The 23,612-nt window shown below is 49.1% G+C and overlaps 2 protein-coding genes across 4 annotated transcripts; one reads left to right on the top strand and one right to left on the bottom strand.

Annotated features, from left to right (window-relative positions):
- Positions 1-76: 76 nt before the first annotated feature.
- Positions 77-10,690, top strand: C23H12orf65 (chromosome 23 C12orf65 homolog). Its single transcript, XM_037816839.1, has 3 exons — positions 77-347; positions 8,532-8,840; positions 10,265-10,690. Exons 2-3 carry the CDS (start codon positions 8,547-8,549, stop codon positions 10,481-10,483), a joined length of 513 nt encoding a protein of 170 aa, XP_037672767.1. The 5' UTR covers positions 77-347; positions 8,532-8,546; the 3' UTR covers positions 10,484-10,690.
- A 1,659-nt stretch (positions 10,691-12,349) lies between these two features.
- Positions 12,350-22,808, bottom strand: CDK2AP1 (cyclin dependent kinase 2 associated protein 1). Of its 3 annotated transcripts, none has more exons than XM_037817337.1 (4): positions 22,504-22,808; positions 17,430-17,527; positions 15,563-15,689; positions 12,350-13,161 (listed from the first exon to the last, which is right to left on the bottom strand). In XM_037817337.1, exons 2-4 carry the CDS (start codon positions 17,496-17,498, stop codon positions 13,094-13,096), a joined length of 264 nt encoding a protein of 87 aa, XP_037673265.1. In that variant the 5' UTR covers positions 17,499-17,527; positions 22,504-22,808; the 3' UTR covers positions 12,350-13,093. The 3 variants fall into 3 exon arrangements, with proteins under 3 accessions (XP_037673265.1, XP_037673264.1, XP_037673266.1); XM_037817336.1 differs by lacking the exon at positions 22,504-22,808 and adding an exon at positions 21,864-22,204; XM_037817338.1 differs by lacking the exon at positions 22,504-22,808 and adding an exon at positions 21,296-21,346.
- Between the last annotated feature and the right edge of the window lie 804 nt (positions 22,809-23,612).

Below are 23,612 nucleotides of genomic sequence, written 5' to 3'. Positions count from 1 at the left end.
GGAAAGGGGCGGTGACGGCCGAACCGCGAAGCGCGCTCCGACCTACCCTTTCCCTTCCAGCATCTAGAGCGAAAGAGGGCCGTGCGACGCCTGGGAATGAGAAGGGGAGGGGCTTTTGTCAATTCCTTTCCTCTGATTGGCTCTCTGGGAACCTTCTGGAGTAAAGCGGAAAAAGAGGCCTCAGCTTCTCGCATGCGCAGTTAGAAAGAATGAGTCTGCCGGGAGAGGGAAGCCGCATCAGGAGCACGGCGCGTGCGCAGAGCAGGGGCTGGCGATTGCGATGCTGCTTCTGCAGTGATTCCGGTTCCCCTAGGACACTGGGGTTAGGATCCCGGTCCTGAAACCAGGTAAGCATCAGCGGAGAAGCCCAGGGAGCCATACGGTTGCCCACCACTGTAAAAGCTATGGAGAGAGCACGGGAGGGCCGGGACGCCTGAGTTTCCGGGATTGCGACCCAGAATCGCGCAACCAGTTTACCTGAGGCCGGGCTGGCGGTGAAGGGAAGCGGCCTGAACACCTGAGCTCTGTTATATCTGGACCTGGTTCACCTAGGCTGCTGGGGGTCGGCCCTGGCCTTAAAGGACTGGGAGCCTTCCCCGCCGCCCTGGGGTGACCAGGTGAGGCCTGAGTTGACTGGAACAAGCCTTGTTTACTTATTCTGCAGAGTTTTCCCGCGCTCAGGTCAGCCCTTTTGAAAGGCCATAGTGAACTTGCTTTCCTCCTCCCTGTGGGCCCGCAGCCCCCATCTCATATGCCTTGGGGATCGCACATTCTTAAGACTCATTAACCTTTGAGGTGCTTCCAGGTCTTAGATTTCCCTCCACCTGCGCTTGTCACTTCCCGAGCCCACGGGACAGGGTCTTCGCAGGCACCGTCTCCTGGGGTGTGCCTGGGGCGTGCCTGGGGCAGGCGCACTGAACAGCCAGGACAAGATGTATCTGCCCTTCGAATGACACATCAGCTGGGAGACATCCCATCCCCTCTTGAGCCTCCGAAGTATGCCTAACAATTATTTTTCAACAGTAAAAATTCTGTCTTTACCCAAAACCCCGTCAGTGGGTGTCAGATCTCCAAGCTTAAATAGACTCTTTCCCCCCAAAATGTGTTGATCCGCCAGTCAGTATTACGCTCATGTAGTACCTAACCAAAATCAGATTTTTAAGCAGCCTTTTATTTTTTTAAGCAACCATGTTTCGAGGCACCAAAAAAAAACAAACAAAAAAAAAAAACAAAAGGCAGTTTTATCATTATTTTCAGTTGATCACAATATATATTATTTGAGACACTGTAGAATCTTGTATTCATAGAAGAATTGAGAAGTCTGAACTGGGATGGTTCTAAACAAAGAGAGGGACTATTTCTCCAATTATGTGTGGCCTTACAAGAAAAATTATTAACCCCAGAAGTGTGTAGCTTTGACCAGTTATTAACCATACAACAGGATTGTTTTTAGCTACAAAATTAGATGGGCTTTGTTCAGTTTGGGCATGTATTTCTGTTTTTGGCAGTGTGGTTTTAGGTAATTTTTTAATGCATTAACATCTTAATAAACCAACATGTTTTGGGACTCATATTCTGATTAACTGTTATCTTGTTAACCCACTAATGCAATGAAAGACTTTGGTCAGATTGCTTGTACCATATTTCTTATCTTTGGATAAGCTCTTTGATCCAGCCTAATTTTAAAGATTCAAAGTGGATGTTGCCTTTGACTAACTGTTCTAAACAGAAGAAATGTCTTTTTCAAAGCTTTGTAAGCAACTAAAAAGGTAGTTTTTTTAAAGTCTATAGAAAATTATTTCTGTATATAAAAAACAAGAGGGCTTCTGAAATTCAAAAATGTATTAATGTACTCACTTCTTAATCAAATCTACATACACATACACACCATACTGGGGATTTTGCACTACTTCTAAGCAAATTTACATTACTGTTTTACGGTCTTTATGATAGTAATGAACATAGTAGCATGGAATTTCATTTTCCATCACAGGCTTCAAATTGACAACTTTCCAGTGAAGATCTTTCCCATCAGCTGGGATCAAGATGATCAGCCTATTTAGTAATAGTGGCCATGAATGCTTGAGGCATTCACTATCTGCTAACCAGGGTGTTACTTTGTATCATTGATTTTTATATCCAAACAGTATGTCATCTGGGGGAGCAGTTTCCCACAACAAAAAAAGGAGGAACTCTTAAGACTTTAGATCTATAGTTTAATCATTAAACATGAAAAGAAGTGATCAAGTTTTCATTTAAATTTGAATTGAATTTTTTTCATCTTTCCTCTTTTTCATGATTTTTCTTACTATCTTATATAATTCCTAAAGATATTTGTGTTTAAACCAGGACGTGCTTCAATGAAGGTGGTTTTATCTTTCAATTTGTGCCTGCTGAGAAGTCATGCTGTATCTGTAGCATCATAATTACCTCCTTGGCACCTGACTTCATAGACCAGAATTATGACCTCACCAAACAGTGTGTCTTTGGTAATTTCATGGTTTCCAAGTACCTTTTCAAATCCAGCCGTACCATGTAAAATAACTTACAGGTCACTGTTCTAGATGCCTTTTCACACTGGCTCTAACACAAAAACCTGTGAAATAACTCGTTCACCGATTGGATTTATGCCATAAAAACCACAGTTTCCATGATGTGTTAGTCAGAGGTCTTCAACTGTGGTTTAGGGATCAGAAATGTTACCACTTAATGAACTACGAGGTGCTTTACATTTGTGGCAACATGTATGATTTCAGTCTCACGCCAGGTGATATCTCCATTCTACAGATGAGAATACATGACCAAAGCTTGCACAATAAGTAAATTGTGGAGCTAGGAGATTGAATCCTACTTGTCTTTACTACAAAAACTCCACACTCCTCTGCAGTATTGCCTTGCAGGGACAAAAAATGACAGAAGAATCAAGAGACAGTTGAGGAAAACGAGTTAATAATTTTTAAGGAAATGGGGAAAGAACCAATCTGGAAATATTTTGAAAGGTAAAGAAATGAGCTGTAGGAAGGATAAATTTAGTTTCAAAAATTGAATACCTAATTGTCTTCCAAGATAAGCCTTCCCTTGATTATCCACATAGTATGCAACCCTTATTTTCTTTAATTGCATCAAATATCATAATATATTTGAAAGCGCTTTGAAAACTTTTAAGTTCTAAACCAGTAAAGCATCAAGAATGAAATATAGGCTTAGAGAGTTTTAGAAGAAAATGTAGTGTTATTACTGCTTCTTTTTTATGTGTTTGTTTTAATAGTGCAGTTGATAAATTATGAAGTTCCTGTTAGATGCCATAAATAGAAGAACATCACAATGATGCACACAAATAGGACAGGCGTTATTCTCTGTGGATTCAGAATTTTCTGTATTAAAAAAAAAAAAAGAACAGGATGTGGGAATCATATCTTGAATTCTGCAGTAGTAAGCCTATAAAATTTAGATCAGACCAAAGAGTGGTCTTTTCCTCATGTCCCCCAAATCAAAGATAACAGCTTTACATTTGCTGTTCAATCCATTAAGCTTTTCTTGTTTGAAAAATAGTCTCTGTAAATGCTTACCACGAGTGAAGGGTGCTTTATCTTCAGTGTACAAGCCCAAGCCTAGGAAATGACATGGTATGTTTCAAGCCTGAACTCCAGCACCCAGTGGTTGCATTTTGGGAGGCATCTGGGACAGGAGGATGAGCTGGATGTGAAAGAGAAAGCCTCTTTATTTATTTTATCTCCCATTTTGAAAGAAGCACCAAAACAGACTTTGAAAATATGAATAATTATTAAGCATTTCTCAGAAAACCATTGTCTCAGCCTCTGGTGCATTAGCTGGCCATTTTGTCTTTTTAAATCTGCAGCATGACATATTAGTCTGTTTAAGCTCACTGTGTTTGGATCTTAACCATTTTGTAGGCCATTGCTGTTAGACCTATAATTTCATCTCCTTATTGAGGAGAGGGAAAAAAGACTGAACACAGGCAGGTAATCAGTACTCCTGGATTCTGGTCTCAACTTCTTCAATATTATTAACATAAGAAATAACAGCTTTTGAAAGTGTCTGTCTTAGCAGCCAGGAGAACTTGCCAATTCCTGAGTCACTAGTACAACGCCTCGCAGGCTTCCGTGTGCCTGTAAATCACCTGAGGATGTTGCTAAAATCTTCCGATTCGGTAGGTCTGGCCTGGGACTGGGACCTGAGAGTCTTGGTTCCTCACAGACTCTCAGGTGATGCCATTGCCGCGGATCTGTGGACACACTTTGACCAGCATGATCACAGAGCTGCACTGCCAGCACAGCAGCCACCAACCAGCACGTGTGCTACTGAGCACTCAAATTACTGTATGTACGAATTCAGACCAGCTTTTTTAACACTTCATATACAAAAAGAATAAAATACCTCAATTTTTATATTGATTATATATCGAAATGATAATATTTTGGATATATTGGTTAAATAAAATATATTACAATTCATTTCATCAGCTTCTTTTTTAATGTGACTACTAGAAAATCTAGAATTTCACTAGAAAATCTAGAATTTCACATGTGGCTTGTATACTTTCTCTGTTGGACAACACTGTTTTAGAATATTCACACAACCGAAGCCACATTCTCGGTGTTTTTTTTTTTTTTTTAAGATGACCCAGTTTCTGAATCCCTTTGTCATCATTTACCTTCTCTTTTGGCTCAAATCAATATTCACTTAATTTTTTTTCTCTAGATGATTTCCTCTCCCTCCCATTTCACTCCTTTAAACCTTTGCCATCTCCTGGCATTCCCATCATGATCTCCTAGGGCTCTCGTGAAGAAAACACCTTGACTCAAAGCTCTTAGCCTGTCACTCAGTGTGGGCCATGAGCCAGCAGCCGCAGCCTCGCCTGGGAGCTGGTTAGAAATGCAGAATCTCAGGCGCCACCCCAGACCTGCTGAGTCAGAGTATAGTTGGACAAAATCCCCCAGGTGGTGTGTAGGCATGTTGAAGTTTGAGTGGTGAGACCAGCTAGCGAGGCTTAGCAGTCATCTTTCCTGAAGCACCCCATTTCAGTTAGTCTTCACACTTGTTCCTCCATTTAGTATTGATGAAGTTCTGCAACATAGATACCCCTTTAAGGTTGTGCATCAGGGAGACTACTACTTCACCTTTCTAAAGAAGCAATACTCAGTGAATTTTAGCCAGATGGCATCTAGAAGGTAGATCCAAAGACTGAAATCTTACCTGAAGATAGATTCAGGTATCCTTTATCCCTTTCAGAGACGCCAAAGAAAAGGCATTAATATCTTCTTCAGCACTCTCCAGAGTGTTAGTGCTGTTGGTAAAACAGGCCTCACCACATCTGGTTTAAATCTGTGATTCAGTTTGTCCCTGACAGGACCATGATCCTGAGTTGAACACACCATCCCTGCACCTGGATGTCCTTGTTTCTGGTTGTGGAGCTAGAGAAGGGACTGTGCTGGCTGGATCCAGGTGATAGAGAGGGACACTTAATAGAATGCACATTCCAAGTCCTGAAAATAGTACTCCAGGTGATTTGGGGGCACAGGAAAGCTGGAGAACATTGCTGTCTAGCTTGTTATCCATTCCAGGCTTCTAGCACGTATCATGTTGATTTATGCTCATCTTTATTTCTTCTTGCATGCTGTAGGCTCTTTGGGCTCCTTGAGACACATAGTAGATGTTTAAAGTATCTGTTGAACAAGTTAACATTCCCTTTTGCCAAAGTCTCAGACCTATTATCTCTAACCCGACCAACTTAGAAGGGACTCAGTAAGGAGGGGCTTTAACCTAAGCCGCAATCAGCAATTTAATGTAGAAGCCATCATCAAAGGACAAGCAGAGTTAGGGGAAATCAGGGTAGAGAGCTTGCCCTAAATTAAAGCTTATACTCACAGAAAGGAATTAAGGCAAAGCTGCTGTGACTGCTGGTTCCCCCATACCAGCACCACTTCTTAGTAGTTTTCTCTTTTTTTAATGTCATGATGAGCTATAATTTGAGCTGCTTTTATTGTTCTCCAAAGACTGGGCTGCTCTATGGGTATCACAAAAACTGAAATCCAATCGGTATTCTTCTTTGGGCTTTGAGGAAGTGGACCCATGGGTGTGTTTGTCATTTTTAGCAGTCATTGGAACAAAGCCAAAGCTCCAGGAGATAGTCAAAGTGTCTAGAATGGTCGGATTGGCTGTTGGAATTAGCTGTGAGACAAAGCAGCCAGTAACCAAACCCTGGGAACTTCTCGAACTCCTATTAGGTGGGAGATCTTCCAGTGTGTCTGTTGGCTCTGAATTAGGACAGAAAGGTAGAGATTTGAAACACAATGGGCTGAGGAGAAAGCAGCTGATAAAAGCACTCTCCTCGTCCTTTGTCTGGAAGTTTCGCCTCATCCCAGACTTGTTGCCTTTCTCTGTCACTATATACCAAGGCTGTCCTGCCTGCTCAGATTGACTGGCCAGCGGAAGAGAAACCCCAAGAGAGGCACTGGGCTTGTGTTCCGTAATGAATCTAACCCAGGGACTAGAAGCCATCTGACACACAAAGGAATTTTGTTCTGTGGGTTGAAACCAGAAATAGAAATGAGGAAATGGAAATTTTGGACATTGACTTAGTCTCATTCACTTAATCATCTATAGGGAAGTGGATTGTTGTAGAGATTTCAGAGAAAGTGCCTGGGTTTATCCTTCCTTGAGGACACATCTAAAATTTTTCACACAGGTGAAACAAAACCAATTTTTAAAGCATCAGACATTTTCGCTGGCACACTGTTTCAAAATACATCCCTTCACAGTCCTGGGGCTCGCACCACCACCTTGACTGTCACCTGCTGGGACTGAAAGAACATACTGAATTCTGTACTTTTCAAAATGAAGATGGGGTTTAGACCATAAAGTCGGTCATGGATTTGAAAACTAGCACTAACATGAGGCATGAAAAGTGTTATATTTCATTATGTTTATTTCCCATAGAAGTAGTTGAGGTGGAAATCAAAAATACTGTATTGTCATACTAAAGATGACACTTCTGATTACTAAGATAGAAGCTTACATTTAAAATAACAGAAAATCCACATTTTGGTGTGAAAGCAATGCCTAAGGTCGTGTGTCTTCCTGAAGCTTCCTGCCCAATGCTCACCTAGAGATCAGTATGGTGAGGTCAAAATTGATAGAAGAAAGGTAAAGGAGCTGAGGGCAAACCTGATGAAGTACTTAATGGATTTCTTCTTAGAAGTTGGTTCAGGTGTGACAAAGACCAATTGCTATGAGCTAGAATTTACAAGGTTGCAAATGGTCAAAGAAGGCATTTGGAGCCTCATAGGAAGCAGTTGTTTAAAAAAAGAAAGAAAGGGCAGTGCATCTATTGTCAGTGCCTCAGGGTCCTCGAGGAACGTGAGGCAGGTAACATCACATAACATAGGCCACCTGGCTAACAGGGATTTTGCTAAAACTTTCTCATGCCCTGAAAGGTATCAAAGCCCTTTCCTGAAATTTTTTTTTCCCTATCTTTACAGTAGGCCAATGTGAGATTGGTGGAAAAAGGCTTATTCACCCATTTTACAGATGAGAGAACACCCAGTTGTGATTGGCCCCTGGTCACGTGGGGAGGAAGTAGATCTTTTAAACGAATGAACTCCTTCAGATCCTGTCTGCTCCCCCATAAAAAGCAAAAGCCAGTGGAGTTTGCCATATTCTTACAGCTGTGCTCTGTACAGTTTTTGTCAACTAAGACATTCCAGCCTTAAAATGTTTGTTTCAAGGAGTTACTTACATCTTTTATTATTAAATAGCAATGCTTTCTCTTTGTATATTCTCTCTCCACTTCAACCAGAAGCTCCATGAAGACACAGTCTAGCTCTTTTTCATCTCATATCCCTCACTGTACCTTGCATGGTATTTTGAACCTAATAGCTATGTAATAAAAATCATTGATTTGATTTCTAAGAGATGGTTCTTAGGAGGAGGATCCAATAAGTAGGTCAAAGGGAACAGATGTTCCTATTCAAATCCATGCAACTGGAAACATTAAAAAACAACAACAAAGATTTGTTGATAGTAATACTTACTCTAACAAATTTTCTAAGCTCAGCTATAAAACATACTCTCATAGTGTTGTCTTTACATTTCAATTTCAAAGATTCTCAAACACTGAAATTGTCACTTGACTCAGATCCTAATTCTTTAATGTAGTGTTTAATATTTCTTTATCAAATTACAGCTCTGTTCATTTGAATTTCACACTCAAAATTCTCTGCTTCCTGAGAAAACAGCCCTTCTGAGTACTTTGAAGATAATTTTGGTCTTTTAGAAGAAAATATTTACTAGCTGACAGGGTATGCTCTGCCAAGAACACAATAGCAAGGCTGGAGAGAGCATGTCTTGCTGAAAACTCCGTCTTCACTAATTTTCTAAATCCTCTAGATTCCACATGGGTCATCATTTGAATTGTTTTACAAAAGGCTGTTTCAGAGCCTGAAGTATTTATTATCTTGCAAGCAAAGGCATCTTACTAAAATACTGTCTGTTTCATTTATCTCATTAAGGTCCTGAACAAGCAGATGCATTTCTTTATGAGCACCTGGGGTTTACTTCGTTTTCCTACATCCCTGACCAGAATATACACAGTGCCATGGGGACGCCAGCCGTGGGGGAAGCTGATGTGGTCATCCCGAGGAATAGCTGTCACTGCAGTCCAGGCGGCAGGCAGGAGGGACTGTCCTACTCTGCTTTCCCTGGACGAGAGTGAACTTGAAGAGCAGTTTGTAAAGGGACACGGTCCAGGGGGCCAAGCAACCAACAAAACGAGCAACTGCGTGGTGCTCAAGCACATCCCCTCGGGCATCATTGTAAAGGTAGGGGAAGAAAATGGCTGCGGGCAGTGCCCTGCTCCAGGTAGCTCCCCGGCTGGTGTTCACTGTGTATTCCTGTCTGGCTGGGCCCCCTCCGCCAGGCTGGCATGGACAGTGGAGGGCACTGCAGAGCCTCGCGGCATGCCCTCAGCCAGAGGCAGAACCTCCCGACACAGCCAGGATCCTTTGGAGCCATGGTGTTGCTGCAGACAGCTCAGTGTGTGGCTGCGGCCCGGGAAGCTAAGCAGTGGGGGATGAAGGCAGGCCCCAGGCAGCACCGTCCTTACGGTCGCAGCCCTGCTGTGGGCCCACTTGCCCGCTGGCAGCCTCAGCCTTAGCCAGCCCAGCTGCTCACCAAAGGAGGCTCACATCCTTCTCATCCCTCGTGCTTTCTCTGAGGACTGACTGAGATAATGGAGGCAAACTGTTTTTGGCCTTCAGAAGAAAAAAGCTCTATCTTCCTTCTTTATATTAAAAACAAATCTCTGATATAGTATCACGAGCTTTCAACCCATTCTAAACTTCTAGGAAAAGGCGAGGTGCTTTCTGCCTATTTCCTGGTTTTGGCAGGAGTCACTCCACTACCTCTGAGAGAAAAGCCCAGTCGGTGGAACTGCCAATCCATTCTGTTACGCATGCATGCTGGAGAGCCTTAAAAATCTGGGCCTCAGAAGGAGGGACGGTAAGGAAGAGAGAGCAAAGGCAGGTTTTATACGAAGGATACTAATTGCAAATACTTGTACATCATGTGACGATGATGGGTAGCATCCTGTGACTCTCAGCCCTCAGCCCTCACTGCACCTGTAGTGCAGGTGAGGAACATAAGGCACAGAAAGGTTAAGAAAAATTGCATTCGTGGGCAAGAAAATAAAGTGTAAATTGCGATGTAGTTGTTTAACCCACTCATTTTATGTAACTTACTCCAGATTTGCTTTTACTACTATTCTTTCACCCTTATTTCACAGAATTTCCCTTTTATCAAACAGCGTTGGAAGGCACTCACCTATAATAATGAAGGTATTTTGTAATGAATGTTATGTTGAGTCATAATAAAGATGCTATTTTCCTGTTTCAGACAGAAGTTTATGTTTTTGAATGGTGCACACAAAGTGGTTAGTTCCCTGCCCACAAACCAGATAAATCAATTGATACTTTCAAAATTATCTGGGAATTTTATTTAAATTATTTGAAGGCTGTTGCTTCTAAACAGAAATAACCTAATGTAATCATTAAACAGTCACAGTGAAAGCCACACAATCAAGGCAAAGGCAGTGGGGCGGAGGCAGGAAAAGGGCCCATCTGGATTCTGTCCCTGCTTCTGCCTGCCAGGCCTCCAGCCCCCGCGCCACGCATTCAGTGCTAAGGTAGGGCCTTCCTGTCTCATCACATCTTGCGATTCTCACCTCCTGAAACGTCATCTCTTACAGTGTCATCAGACAAGATCAGTTGACCAAAACAGAAAGCTAGCTCGGAAAATCCTACAAGAAAAAGTGGATGTTTTCTACAACGGTGAAAACAGTCCTGTTTACAAAGAAAAACGAGAGGCAGAGAAGAAAAAGCAAGCAAGGAAAAAAAGAGCAAAGGAAACCTTAGAGAAAAAGAAACTGCTGAAAGAACTGTGGGAATCAAGCAAAAGCATCCACTGAGAAAGAACTGCAGGCTCAGATGCAAAGACTCTGCCTGGAGGCCTCCAGGGAGTCTGGGGCGGGGGGTCCCCTCACCAGCACTGTAGAGCTTTTAAAGAGATGTTCTGACATTTACAAAACATAGTCCAACATAAAAATGGTGGACCAGACTAAACTATAGTGAATGAGGATGGTACGCTTCAGGAATAAACCTGTGAGAAAACACAAGTGATGGCTCTAAAGGATCGTGGCTACTTTGGGGGGAGAGGGAGGGCAGAGTGTTCGTTGGGACATGGCACATAGAACGGCTTCTTGGAGGGCTGGCAAAGTTGTGTCTCCACTTGAGTGGTTATAACATTTCTTTAAACTACACATTTATTTGTGTGATTGTATCTTTTTTGTTATAAAAGGTTATAATTAAAAAAACCTGATTTAACAGGTGCATTTTTGGGGAGAACTGTAACATTGAATCAAGCATTAATAACATTTGGGGGTACCCTGTCATCTGCTGGGAGGCCAGTGCTCAGTGATCCTCAGATGTCAATTATCTTAATGTCAAGTTAAGAGAACAAAAGAGAAGAGATGGTAAAAGATTTAAAAGTTAGTAAGTTCCTTGCTTATTGGCTTCATTAGCTAATATACTGTAACCTCTCCAATTTAGAAATACATAGCATTTCCTGCATGTTGGTTTGCAAGGAGATTTATAAGAGATGAGGTTCCAGAAATCTGATTTGTGTGTGAATTTGCTTCATAGCATCACTCAAGCTGGATTTGGCCAATCCATAACAGTAAAAATACCTTTACAACTGTTTTTTTCCCAGGCATAGTTAATGGTTTGGCTTGTTAGACCACATCTGCAGTTCATGTGTAAAACAACTAAGGAACAATTCCATGAGGCGAGGAGGCCACTGTCAGGCCGCCAGAGGCATGGGCCGGCCCCATTTCCCTTGGCAGGCCTGGTGGGGCCCCAGGCATTCAGCCAGGTACATTCATCACGGCAGCTCTTCTCACCTTGGAGGGGCCCGGTTTAGCAGCCTATACTTCCCATACAGGGTCCCCTATTCCTCCTGTCAGTATTCAAGACCCTTCCCACTCCAGTTTCCATTTAGAAGGAAGCTAAGAAAAGTATCTCCGGACTGGTACACAAGAAACTGGTAGTAGTGGGAAGGGAAATTTGGGGGTTATAGACAGGAGGGACAGTGGCTTCTATTTCACTCTCCTCTCTTGCACCTTTTGAGTTTTATGCCATTTGCATGAAGAGGTAGGGAAGCCCAATTCCTCCCCAGAACCTATTCCAACAGCCTCTAAATTTGCATGGCCGGGACCTTATTTCATGCTGCAGAACAAGGACTACCTCTCCCCAGTGCAAATCCTCATTACGGCAGGGTTAGAGCCTAAGGTATACAGCAAAAATTACCTCCAAATCCCTTTACCACGTGGATTCTCAACACATCTAACACAGCCCATTGTTTCCCCAGCATTAGAGCAAATTCTTCATCTGCGCACCAGATGAAGTAGCTACAGATTCCTGTAGCACCCAGGAAATCTCAAGGATAAGATGCACCTAAGATGGAGAATGGCCTCATTGTGTGGTGCAATGAGCAGAGTCAATAATGCTGTTTCTATTATTTCTCTTACTGCCTTTCCTAGCACACACCTAAGTTTGCTGAAGTCAGAATTAACACCCATAATGCAACATCACCTGATCCCTACCTTAGGACTTGGACAAACACATCCTTTCCCTAAGCCAGTTGTGCTGACCACATCATCACACCAGACACCTCTCGGCCGGGTGGCAAAACACCCTGTGATACACATCTCCCACGCTTGATGGAGGAATGATTTAAAAATAGCTCTTAAGAATTTAAGGAATCCACATATTACAAATTGTTAATGAAAATAAGCTTTATTACATCAAGTAATAAATACATACAAAGATGCAAACAGTTTTAGTCATTTTTTTCCCAGACATTTTGATCAACTTACAGTAAACACAGAACTGAAATCTACATACAGTCTCAGTATGAAAATTTTCGGGGGTCCTTGTTAAGCATGATAGGTTGCTCTTTCTTCTGTATTTATAACTTGTGCACTTTTCAATTGACTTCGAAACACTAATTAGTCATGCAGATGCTTAAGCAACAAGGGAATTATATTAAGCAGAATCTACACTGTATTGCCAAACTGGGACCGGCTACTAAGTAAAGCGTGCTGTCAGTATTTACTAAAAACAGAATCCTTAGAGTTTATTAGCTTATGAAAAGGAACAAAGAACAACTTAGGTAACAATTGTGTTCAAAAGAGAAGATGAAAGTGAAATACTGGTATCTTAGAGTCACACTACAGATTGATGACAAGTAACTTTTCCATGTATTTTTTTTAAATCAATGCTTAAGGGAAAAAAACCCAGGTACTTCCTAACTATTTAAAACACAAATCCTAATCAACTGCAAAATCTCTTCTCAGGCTTAAAGTCTAGGTTCAGAGCCTAGTGAACCATAGGAGGGAAACGGGGAGAAATAAAAACAAACTGTTAACATTTTGAAAACAAGAGTTCATCTGAACAGGGGAGATGAACTATAGCTTCTCATCTTATAAAAAGATGGAAAGCCTTCCAAGCGAATGAGGCAGCTAGGATCTGGCATTCCGTTCTGTTTCAGCCAAGCACTCCCGAACCAGTCCTCTAGCATGAATGATGCCTGAAAGAGAAGCAGAGGCTGGAATCACCTGCAGAACACAGTGGCAGGACCCAGGCAAGATCAGGAAGAGGCTCCTTTCACAACCCAGCCAGAAAAGTGTCGGGCTGGAGGGGAACTCAGGGTCCCCACATCCAAAAGATCCAAATGTGCAAGCAAGTTTAAAGGGCTCTAACAAGCCCCATTCCCACCTTTCAAAGCCCTCCCCTCCAAGCCAAATATCATGTCTCCCTAAAAATTCCCTCCTGCACTCAAAGTAACAGCCAGCAAGCTGTCCTTTCATGACATTTGTTGGGTGATGGGAATAAACATGTGTCCAACCAAGTTCTCTAAAAGTTTGACCCACTTTGGAGATTCCATTCCTTCAAATCATTGTTACTTTTCTCTGGCTTCTAGAAAGGCCTTGGTCAATGTCTAGTATGGCAAGAGAACACTTTTCACTTCCACGTGATAGGGTGCCAGCCCAGGACTGCTGCTGCTGCTGCTGCTGCTTTAACTTCTGTTTTCCTATTCGTGTCGCCAGTAGCAAGCCTTTATTTTAAAAGCATAATCACAATACCATCGTCATAACTAACACAATTAACAATAATCCAGGACTGCTGCTTTATGTTCAGTTTGTTGCCCACCACAACGTCCTCCCCCAGAATCCCACAGCCATCTTCTGCCCCATCAATCTCCCAACCCTTTAGCTCTATGGTTAGGTAGCTACCTTTCTTTCCCCCTTGTTTCCTTCTTTTTTTTCATTTCTACTGAACTTCATGAAATACTGACCTCATTTTAATAGACACCAAGAATTGTATTATGACTCCCCAGAAGACATCATCAATGACATCCCCAAGTCACTGACAGCTAAGATTTAGGACCCACAGCTCACAAATCTTATCCGTCTCAGGGGTTGGCAGATCTTCTGCTATAAAGGGCCTGGCAGCAAATATCTTAGGCTTTGTGAGCCCAGGAGTCTCTCACTACTCTACCCTGCCCTTGTGCTGCAAAAGCAACCACAGACAACATGCAAACCGTGGGCGTGGCCCTGTTCCAGAAATCTCTATTCCAAGTTTGAATTTCACATAATTTTCACATCACAAAATATTATTCTCATTTTGATTTTCTTTATCCCATAAACACTGTAAAACCCATCCTTGGCTCCTGACACCCCACTCTCTCCCCGCTTTTCACTGCCCCGGGACATGAAGTCTTAGTCTGGGCTCCACTATGGTACCAGGTCTCGCTCATCACTGTGGGACCGGCAGCTGGCCCAGGCCCAGGACTCATCCACGAGTGGTCACTAAGTATGGCCATGTACTGACAAACCACTGGCTTTGCGGGGGGACTACAGATTGCCTGTGAGATTTGGGGGTCTAGCATCTTCCCAGGAATTTCCATGCAGGTAGCCAGGGGGATTACCTCAGATCTTTTCCCCAAGTCCTCTTCAGTTACAGCCTGATGCAGCCACTTTCCTCTTTACCCCAAGCCTCTCCCTATTCTTACCCTTACTAGCACTGCAATCAGCTCATCTCATCACAAAAACTTCAAACCACCAGCAAGTATGCTCTGGGTGGGAGCCTGTCCTCAGGAGACCATGCCCATGGGGCAGGGGTTGTGAGCTCAACTGCAGCCCCACCTTTTTGCCATAAATTTATAGCCAAAGAATGTTCTCCTATTTTTCTCCCAAGTTGCTTCTTGAACCTTTTTAAGAAACCCCCAAATCCCTCCCAAAATTAAATTAGCTCATAGGCTACTTCCCAACTGCCACCTTCCAAAACAGAAACCCTTTCCTCTCCACTCCCCTTGACTTTAATGAGGTAGCAACCTACTTAACTTCCTTCTGAAATCAGCGGGCCAGCCACATCTTCACCGGAGTCACTCTTTGCTTTGATCTCATCCTCCCTCCCTCCCTCATTGTGAAAGATCCTAGGACAGACACACACAGCTTCTGGGGCGCCACACCAAGGAGCTGACAGCAGAGGGGAATTTCAGGAACCGAGCAGCCCCAGGACCCTGCACTTTCTGTGGCCCCCCGGCCTTGTCCAGAGGAGGGAGTCCCTAGGAGCGATGCCTGCCAATGGGAGCGGACGGGACGCACCAAGACAAAGCTGCAAAGGAGGCTGGTCCTCCCTGTGGCATCAGAAACGCCCCTGGCCTCCAAGGCACAGAGTCCTTCTCCTACAGACCCCAAGAAGCAACCCACACCCCAACGCCCCTCGCCCCTGCCTGATGCCTCCACTCAGGCAATAACTCTGTATGAAACAGGGATAGCAATGGATGAGGAGATTCTCCCTACCTCCCCCCCTGCCCCGCAATGTTTCCTTCAGAAAAGCTTTCAAAGTAGTGAATGGGCCACTGCTTTGGGGTCACCCTAAATAGCAAGGCTGCACCCCTCAGGGGAGCCAGGCCCAAGGCGCACCTCGTTTTAGTCTCTCCATGGCACTCTTGCTTCCCGCGTAGGTGGGCCTGATCTCTTTTCCCAACTCTTCGATGATGGCCAGCAGCTCAGCATATTTGCTTTGGGGTACCTGGCTGTTCCCAGTTCCCTAGAAACAGAAATAAATGGTTTCAGATGGATGTGAACTCTAAGCTGACCCCAAGGCCATGGTCAGGACCCCAACTTCACACAGGCAGCGGCAGGGACAGAGCAGACGGGAAGGGCCTGGGAGGGAGGTCGGGGGAGGGAAAGCTGCCCGACCTGGGAGGCTGGGGCGGCTGCACCTGATGAGTAAGCTCCTCTGTCTCCCCCAGGGCTTCCCCCTCCTGCCCCACCCACAAGTCAGAGGTGGGTCCTCCCACTACCCTCCTCCTGCACCCAGGAAATCACCCAGCAGTCTCCAGAAGGCCCTTTTGTCAGCTCAAACGACAAAAAGAGGAGGTCTGGCTTGTCTCGACAAAAAAAAAAAGGGCAAAGAGATTCCAGGGACCGTGGGTTGGGACCGTATGTCCCAGGAGCTGAATATCCACAGCAAGTATGGTCAGCGGGGCTAAAAAAATCACTGGAGACCACCATGGCAGACCCAGAACATGCTAAAAGTCACCCCATCCTCCCCCGCTGGCAGAGCCCACCCCATAAAACTTTCTCTCCAGACCACACCAAGGGCCCCTAGGGAAGCACCCAGGTTGGCATGGTGGGGCTCGCCATGGGCCTGGGGGCTGGGGCCTCGCACTTGGACCGCTCCTCCTCGTCCTCCTCCTCCTCCTCCTCCTCGTCCTTCTCCTCCCACAGCTGCATCAGGGCCTCCACTTCCTGCTGCAAAGGCCTGGCCTGCTCCTCCCTCTTTTCCTGCTGCCTCTTCTTGGCCTTGTGCTCCTTCTCCTGCTCCTCCGTGCTCTCCCGGAGCCGTCTCCTGGCCTCTCGCTCCTTCCTCCTCTCCTTCTGCTCCTGCCCGTCCTCCCACCACCACTGCATGGCCGGAGCCCTGTGCTGCCCCTCCAGGCTGCACTCCAGGCCGTCCTCCCACCGCTTCTTCAGCCCCGACCACCTCGCTCCAAGAAACCATCTCCTTGGCAGCCTCGGAACACTCAGGTCTGGCCGAGGGGGAGAACATTCTGACTGGTGCCACAGGCACAGAGGCCCGGGCCTCCCCCAGGGCCACGTTTCCACTGGAGATTCAGAACCTAATGCTTGCACTCACCCCTGATGTCCGTACCAGTAACCCCCACCTGACCGATGAGGAAACCGAGTTGCAGAGCGGTCACTAAAGCGGTTAGTCACCCAGTCTGGAAAGAGCCGGAGCCAGCGTTGGAGGCCAAGCAACTTCACTCAGGGTTAAGGTCGTAACCCGCCAACCCTCGATGAAATGCATCTCAATCCCAGTAAGTGTGGGAAACGGAGATTTGGGGCCTGTCCTCTTAACTGGAGAGAAAGAATGGGCTCCCCCTTCTCTGTCCAAGCTCAGGCATTCAGACTCAAGGTCTCAACGGCCCTTACTTCTCTGGGAAACAGGAACGAGGACCCCACTAGGGGAACACACAGCATGGGGCCCTCACGGGAATCGAGGTCCTCAGGACTTCCGGCCTCTTGCGCTCCCCTTCCCCTCCCACCACTGTGTGTCCCCAGTACACAGTCTCTGTCGCCCCTCCATGCTTCTTGACCAAGAACCAAGTCAGGGACTTGGGTTGAGGAAGCTCCATTCCATCATTTCTAGTCCTTTCTCCCCTGCACCAACTTCGCTCCCCGAGAGTAGGGAACATATCTCCAAGCTTTCGTATACCCCCTCTTAGTGCCCAGGACCACCCCCGCCCCCATGGCCCTCCCACTGTGCCATCGCCCCAATGCATACCTGGGTGTAGCCAAGGGATGGGGGTCCATAGTCACTCAGCAGCTGGCGGTACTGTGAGGATGCTGCCATGCTCGTAGAAGGAGAGTGGACGCTTCCAGCTACGGGGGAGGACAAAGAAAGCGTCAGGAATCTCGGAGCCTTGGCTAGAGGAGGAGTCTGTCCTGCAACAGGCCCCTGCCCAGAACCCACTCCACCAGCAGTGCTCCTTTGTCTTTGCAGTATAAAGACCTCCACCCTTAGCTTCTAGAGTTTGGGCACAGCCCTAACACTCGGCCTCATGACTGATGGTAAACATGTAGCCAAAAGGCCACGACTCTCCAGTCCCACCAGCACAGAAGACATTGCTAATAAATGGCAGAACGCCTCCTTCCTGTCCATGCAGCCTCTTCCAACTGCTTGAGTACCAAGGAGGAAAGTGACAGCTAGTCGAGGCCTAATTCTTGCCAGTCCCCTTTCCCTGGGTCCTGGTCCCACTTAGAGCTACATCACTGCCACAGGGGACTACCTGCTATGGGGACAGGTCCACACCCAGGCTAGGATTCCTAACACACATTGAGTCTTTTCCCTCTTGTGTGCTCAGTTCTTTGCTGGATTATATGGTGGGGAAGATGGGAGGCAGTCTTGGCAAATTTGAGACCCAACCCAGGCTGGAAACTCTGGGAGTACTGGACCCAAATCAAGAATATGGAGTATGCCATGGACTCACTGTGTGAGCTCAGACAAGCCCCTCAACCTCTCTGAGCCTCTGACCCTCCACTTCCCCAAAGATGGGACAGGACTCCTGATGGTCTGATTCTATGCCCCTGGTGGCTGCACTTTTAGAACGTGACATTCTGGGTCACCATCCCGGGCCAGCAGTCTGGGTCCAAGGAGGGCCCTGGGCCCTGCTGAGAAGGCACCCCTGGACAAGGGAGGGGGAAGTCCCCAGCCGGGGCATCTTCCGGCTCCGACTCTGTGCCTGGAAGCACTCAAACCCATAATGGCGTCCGACTGGCCATTAGTGGGTAAAAGATGTCCTGCAGAATTACAAACAGCGGTAACCATGGAGAATTTACCTAGTCCTCCTCAGCAGCTCCCCCCTGCCTGCCGCCCCCAGAGCCAAACGGTCGCACAGGCACACAGCACACTCTGCAGACTTGGCCCCGGGATGGACAGCTGGTGCCAAGGCGACCAGCTGCTCGTCTGGTGTGGGCACGGGGAGGGGCGGGGAGGAAGGAAGTTCAGGAGCTCAGGCTGAGGGAGCTGGAAGGGGCCCTGAGAACCCAGAATCCAAACCCCTCGCTGCAGAGAGAGGTACCGCCCCAGTGTGGTGGCATCACCCCAGGCCACACAGTACAGAGGAAGCTGACACAGAAGCTTGCCCCACAAGCTCCCGGCTCTGGAGCAGCTCTGTCCCCAAGATGCCTTCCCAGTCTCAGGCCTGTCCTGGATTTCCATGCTGGGCCCAGATTTATGCTCAAGCTTGGGATGCCAGGTCAGGAAACAGGGATTTGAATCCCAGCTCTGCCATCTCTAAGCTGGTGACTGGCCAGTTTCCTTGTCTGTGAAGTGGGGAGGATGCCCCAGCTGAACTACAGTAACATGCTGATCAGGAGGACAGTTACAGCCACGACCTTCGTCCAAGGCAACCGCAGACATGCAGCAACCGGAGCACAGCACCCCTACCCCCAGGTCCCCCGATAACATCAGTCAAATAAATACCCATTTCCCAAACCTGATGTGGGCAGTGAGCCTGGCTGGGTAGCACCGACCTCGCAGTCCCAGCCCTGGGTTTCATCCTGACCTACCCAAGTCTCTGGGCTGGGGAAAGATGGGGTGCTAAATGCACGAGAGGGTGGGGCTCACCCCGCACACCACCGTGGGGCCTTGGAAGGGTTCTAACTCCCGGGCAGGTGAGCTGGGAACTCTCCCTGCACCCTCCTACCACCTCCTCCCCCTTCTCCTCCTGTTGCCCAGTGTTTCTTCCCTTCCCCTTTCCCGTCCTCTCCCCTATTGGCAAGGCCCTGGACTAGGAGCTGGTCCGAGCCGTGCCACTCCTGGCCGTGTGACCTCAGCCAAGGCCATGCCCTCTCTGGGCCTCGGTTGCCCCATCTGTTTGGGGCAATGGTTCCCAACGGCATCTCTGCGGGCTCTAGATTCTACTCTTTGACGATGCAGGGGTTAGGTCTTTGGGGCTAACGGAGAGGGAGGAGGGAGAAATCACCCCAGTTTGGTTGTGGGGGGAGTCGGGCAACAGCTCAGGGCTTGGCTTTCCCCTTACCCCATGAGTGTGGCAGAGAACCCCAATCGTATGCCAGCGCCAGCTCCTTAAGAGGTGCTGGGGGTTATCTCGAGCCCTAGAGAGAGGTGGCAGAAGGCTCTGCGTTCCACCCATGGCCACCCCTTCCTGCAGACACAGGGACAGCCAGCGGGTCAGCGAGGCAGGCCACGGGGAGAGCCAGACTCCACGTCAGCACCGGCGTCTCGGGAGCATCTCAGACAATGGGCGCAGTGTGCGGGGAGCAGGGAGGGCCGGGCCGGGTGGGGTTGGCAGAGGCCAGGAAGCTCCGGGGGGCCGGCGCCCGGCTCCCCGCCCCCACCGCCCAGACAAAGAGCCGGCCGGGCCCGGGGAGCTGGCGGCCTTCCCGCCACTCTCCGCTGGGGAGGCGGGGGCTTTGTCTGACTCCGCCACCGCCCCCGCAGGCCAGGCCGCGGCTTGGCAACCCACGAGCAGGGGGCAGGGCCGGAGGGCGTGAGGGATGATGACAGGGAAGCCGGGAGGGGCGGCGGAGAGTCCATCTTGGATGCAAATGGCTAGGGGAGATCAGGGCTCTGGGCGAAGGGGTCCACGGGCGAGGCCCCCCCACCACACCTGGGGACCTCAGCGTTCCTCCTGGAATTCACCACGGGAGAAAGAAGAAAACCTGCACCTCAGTGCCAGCAAGTCCAAACCAGGGCTGCGGGGGTGCTGAGTGGGAACCAGTCACACTCTATGACCCCAACCCCCCAAGGCCCCTCCTCAGCTACTCCTGGGCCTGAGACTATGACCCCCCTTGCCCCCCACCCTCCCCAACCCAGAGAAGACGAAGGAGCAGCGAGAAACAAAGCTGTCTCTGGAAGGCTTCAGACGCCAGGGGAGGAGAAAATAGTGCCCAGAGCCCACCTCTGAGCAATTCAACTAGGCCCCCCATCCACACCCTTAATCTTAACCTGTTCTAGAGTCCAAATCTCGATGTCCAAAAAGATATAAAACAAAACATGAAAATATTCTTTTTCTGGGTCCCTCTTAGGATTTTCACAGTTATGGGGTCAGCCTTTGGAAGCAAGACCCAAAACTTGAAGCCAACTGCCAGCGTGGCCTTTTGGGGGAGCAGAGCCAACACCCCCTCCACCCAGGGCGACGCATTTGCTCTCCCTGCCCCGAAACCGACTCTTCCCGACTAAGCGCCCATAGGAGAGGGTGGCTGGTGAGCAAAGCCGGTCACCTCTGAACCCCAATAATTTCTTCCGATGGCGCCCACAGGCCGGGGTAAGCCCCTGGGTACAGCCTGAAGCTGCCTAACAACTTCGAGAGGAGTTTCCAGGAGCGCCCAGCTCCAGCCCGGAGAAGGGAGATGAATCTCCAACCCCCGACTTCTGCAGGAGCGCCTTCCATGCCCAGACTCAGGGGCTCCGAGATCCGGAACCCCGAGCTGAGATGCTGCCCCCACCCACGGCCCGCAGGCACCCAGCAGCCAGGGTCTTCAACTTCCTTCACTGGGCGCACGCCCGAGGGGATCTCCCGCGTGCCCCGTTTTGGGCAGCCCCAGCTCTCTCCCGCGCGCCAACCCGAGGCCCCCCTCTCCCGTCGAGTCCCCTGCCCGGCCCGCGCCCCCACCCCAACCCACCTGCCCCGCGCCCCTAAAGGCGGACGCAGCCCAGCACGCTCGTCGCTCCCCCTCCCTGTCCGCTTTTGGGGGCGCGGGGTACACGTGCACCCCCTGCAGCCTGGCGCTCCCACGACGGGCCTGCTCCCCCTCTGCCCGGGCCCCGCGGCCCCGCGCCCGGTGCGGCCCGGGCAGCTCCCGACTCCGGCCGGCAGGGGCCCTCGCCGAGCCGCCCAAAAGCCGGAGGAAAAAGGAGCCGAGAAGAGCCCTCCCCCTCCCTCGCTCGCTCCGCTCCCCGGGATCCCCCGGCTGGCGGCGTGGGGGTCGCCCCGCGGGGCCCGCGCCCCGGCCGCAGCCTCCGACCCGGGCTGCCCGCACCCCAGCGAGGCGCGGGGCGCACCGGCGAAGTTTGGTGGCCGGAATCATGGCGGCGGCGGCCGCGCTGCCCCGGGCCGGGACCGGTGCCCGCCGCCCCCCGGCCGCCGCGGGGCCCCCGAGGCCCCCAGGGCCGAGGCCGGGCGCGCGGGGCCCCCAACTTGGCGGCACTTGGGGCGCGGCGCGCCGGGGCCCGCGGGGCGCACTCACTCACCCGCGTTGAGGGAGGCGGCGGGCACGTGCGCGTTCAAGTTCGGTTTGTAAGACATCCCCGCGGGCGGCGGGGCGCGGGGGCGCGGGGGCGCGGGGCCGGGCCGGCGGGGCGCGCGGCGGCGGCGAGGCGGCGAGGAGGCGCGGCGCCCGCGTCCCTGCGCCCGTCCGTGCGCCCGCCGGGCTCCCGCGCACTTTTTGTTGCTGACGGCTCGGGCCGCACCGGCAAATATGGCCGTCCCTCACCCCGCCGCCCGCCGCAGTACATCACCCATGCATCGGGCGCGCGGGCGCAGGGGCGGCCGCAAACTTTGTGCGGAGCCAGCGGGGCCGGCCGGGCCGGGAGGGGGCGGCCCCGGCGCGCCCGCGCCCCCCGCGTCAGCCTCGGCCCCGCCCGCCGGCCGCGCCCCGCGCCTCCCCGCGGCGCCGCAACTTGGCAAAGTTTTGGGGGGCGGGGGTCCGGGGGGCCCGGGCGCGGGGGGCCAGCCCCGCCGGGGCCCCTCGCTGCTCCCGGGGCTCCGAGCGGCTGCCGGGTTTTCCTTGGACCGCTTCATTTTTTTTGTAAGAGCGAGGTCGAATTTAGGAATTACTTTATTTGGGGGGGTGGGGGGGCGGGCACTGTGGGGACAGGGATGGAAAATTACCTGGAGAAAATGGTGGCGAGTGGCGCTCTTAAGCACGCGGATCATTCCAGATGCCCAGGACTGGCTCTTCCCCATCATTAGCAGAAGCCGTCCTTGACATGATTTTAAATGGATTTCATGTCTGTCTGTATTCGGTGTTTTTAGCCTTTTCTTTTTTTTTTCTTTTTTTTTTTTTTTGAGCCTAAGGCTCCTTTGAGACTCTGACGAAAGCGAGAGAGGCCTTGTCCCCGGGCAAATTCACGCTGGCATCCACCTAATTTTGCAAATTAACTCGCCCGAATATTTAAGGGGCTCCAAATGTGTGCCAGGCTCTGTGCTAGGCGCCGGACTCAAGGAGGAACTGGGCCAAGTTTCTCCTGGCCTCGGGTTTCCATTTTCGGTTTGTGACCCTCTTCCGACCCCACCCCCAGCCCACCCTCGGATCTGACTGAAACGTCATCAAATGTATTTCGGGTTAGATGAATACCATTTTGGAGGAGCTATTTCCGGGAGCTCTACCTAAATAGTAATAGAGCTATTCAAAATATGCAGGATGCGCACCCTTTTTTGGTCGTTTTTAATCGCCATGGCTTGCTGAGTTCTTTAATCAGTCACAGACATTCAGACATCACCTCCCAATCTTAGTGACAAAGGCGCCAACCTCCCCCGGCACCCCCCAGGAAGACCCTACCTACCCTCCTTCCCCAGCAGCCCTCGTGATCAGTTTTAGGCTAGCCCCAGCAAAAGGAGCTCAGTGAGATTTTGTTTCATGAATTAATTAATGTCACCCCCTTCTGCACTATCCCCAGGAGCTCAGTACTGTAGAGTAGCATTGTCCAATAGAAATCTAATGCAAGCCTCAGATGTAATTTTAAGTTTTTTAGTAGATACATTTTAGAAAGTAAAAAGAAACAGTGAAATTTTCAGTGTTGTATTTAACCCAATATATTCTAAGTAGTGTGATTCCAATATGTAATCAATAAAAGGAAATTCTTAATATTACTGTACTAAGTCTTCAAAACCCAGTGTGGATTTTACACATAAGGTACATTTTAATGCCTCCATTATCACAGCATTATTTAATACCTCCTGGTTATCACTGAACAAATATTTTGTTTCCTTTTTTAATT

The sequence above is a fragment of the Choloepus didactylus genome, chromosome 23 (genome assembly GCF_015220235.1).
Source record: "Choloepus didactylus isolate mChoDid1 chromosome 23, mChoDid1.pri, whole genome shotgun sequence".
NCBI lineage: Eukaryota > Metazoa > Chordata > Mammalia > Pilosa > Megalonychidae > Choloepus > Choloepus didactylus.
The sequence above is the reverse complement of the archived record's forward strand: the minus strand, read 5'-3'. Positions and strand labels throughout refer to the sequence as shown.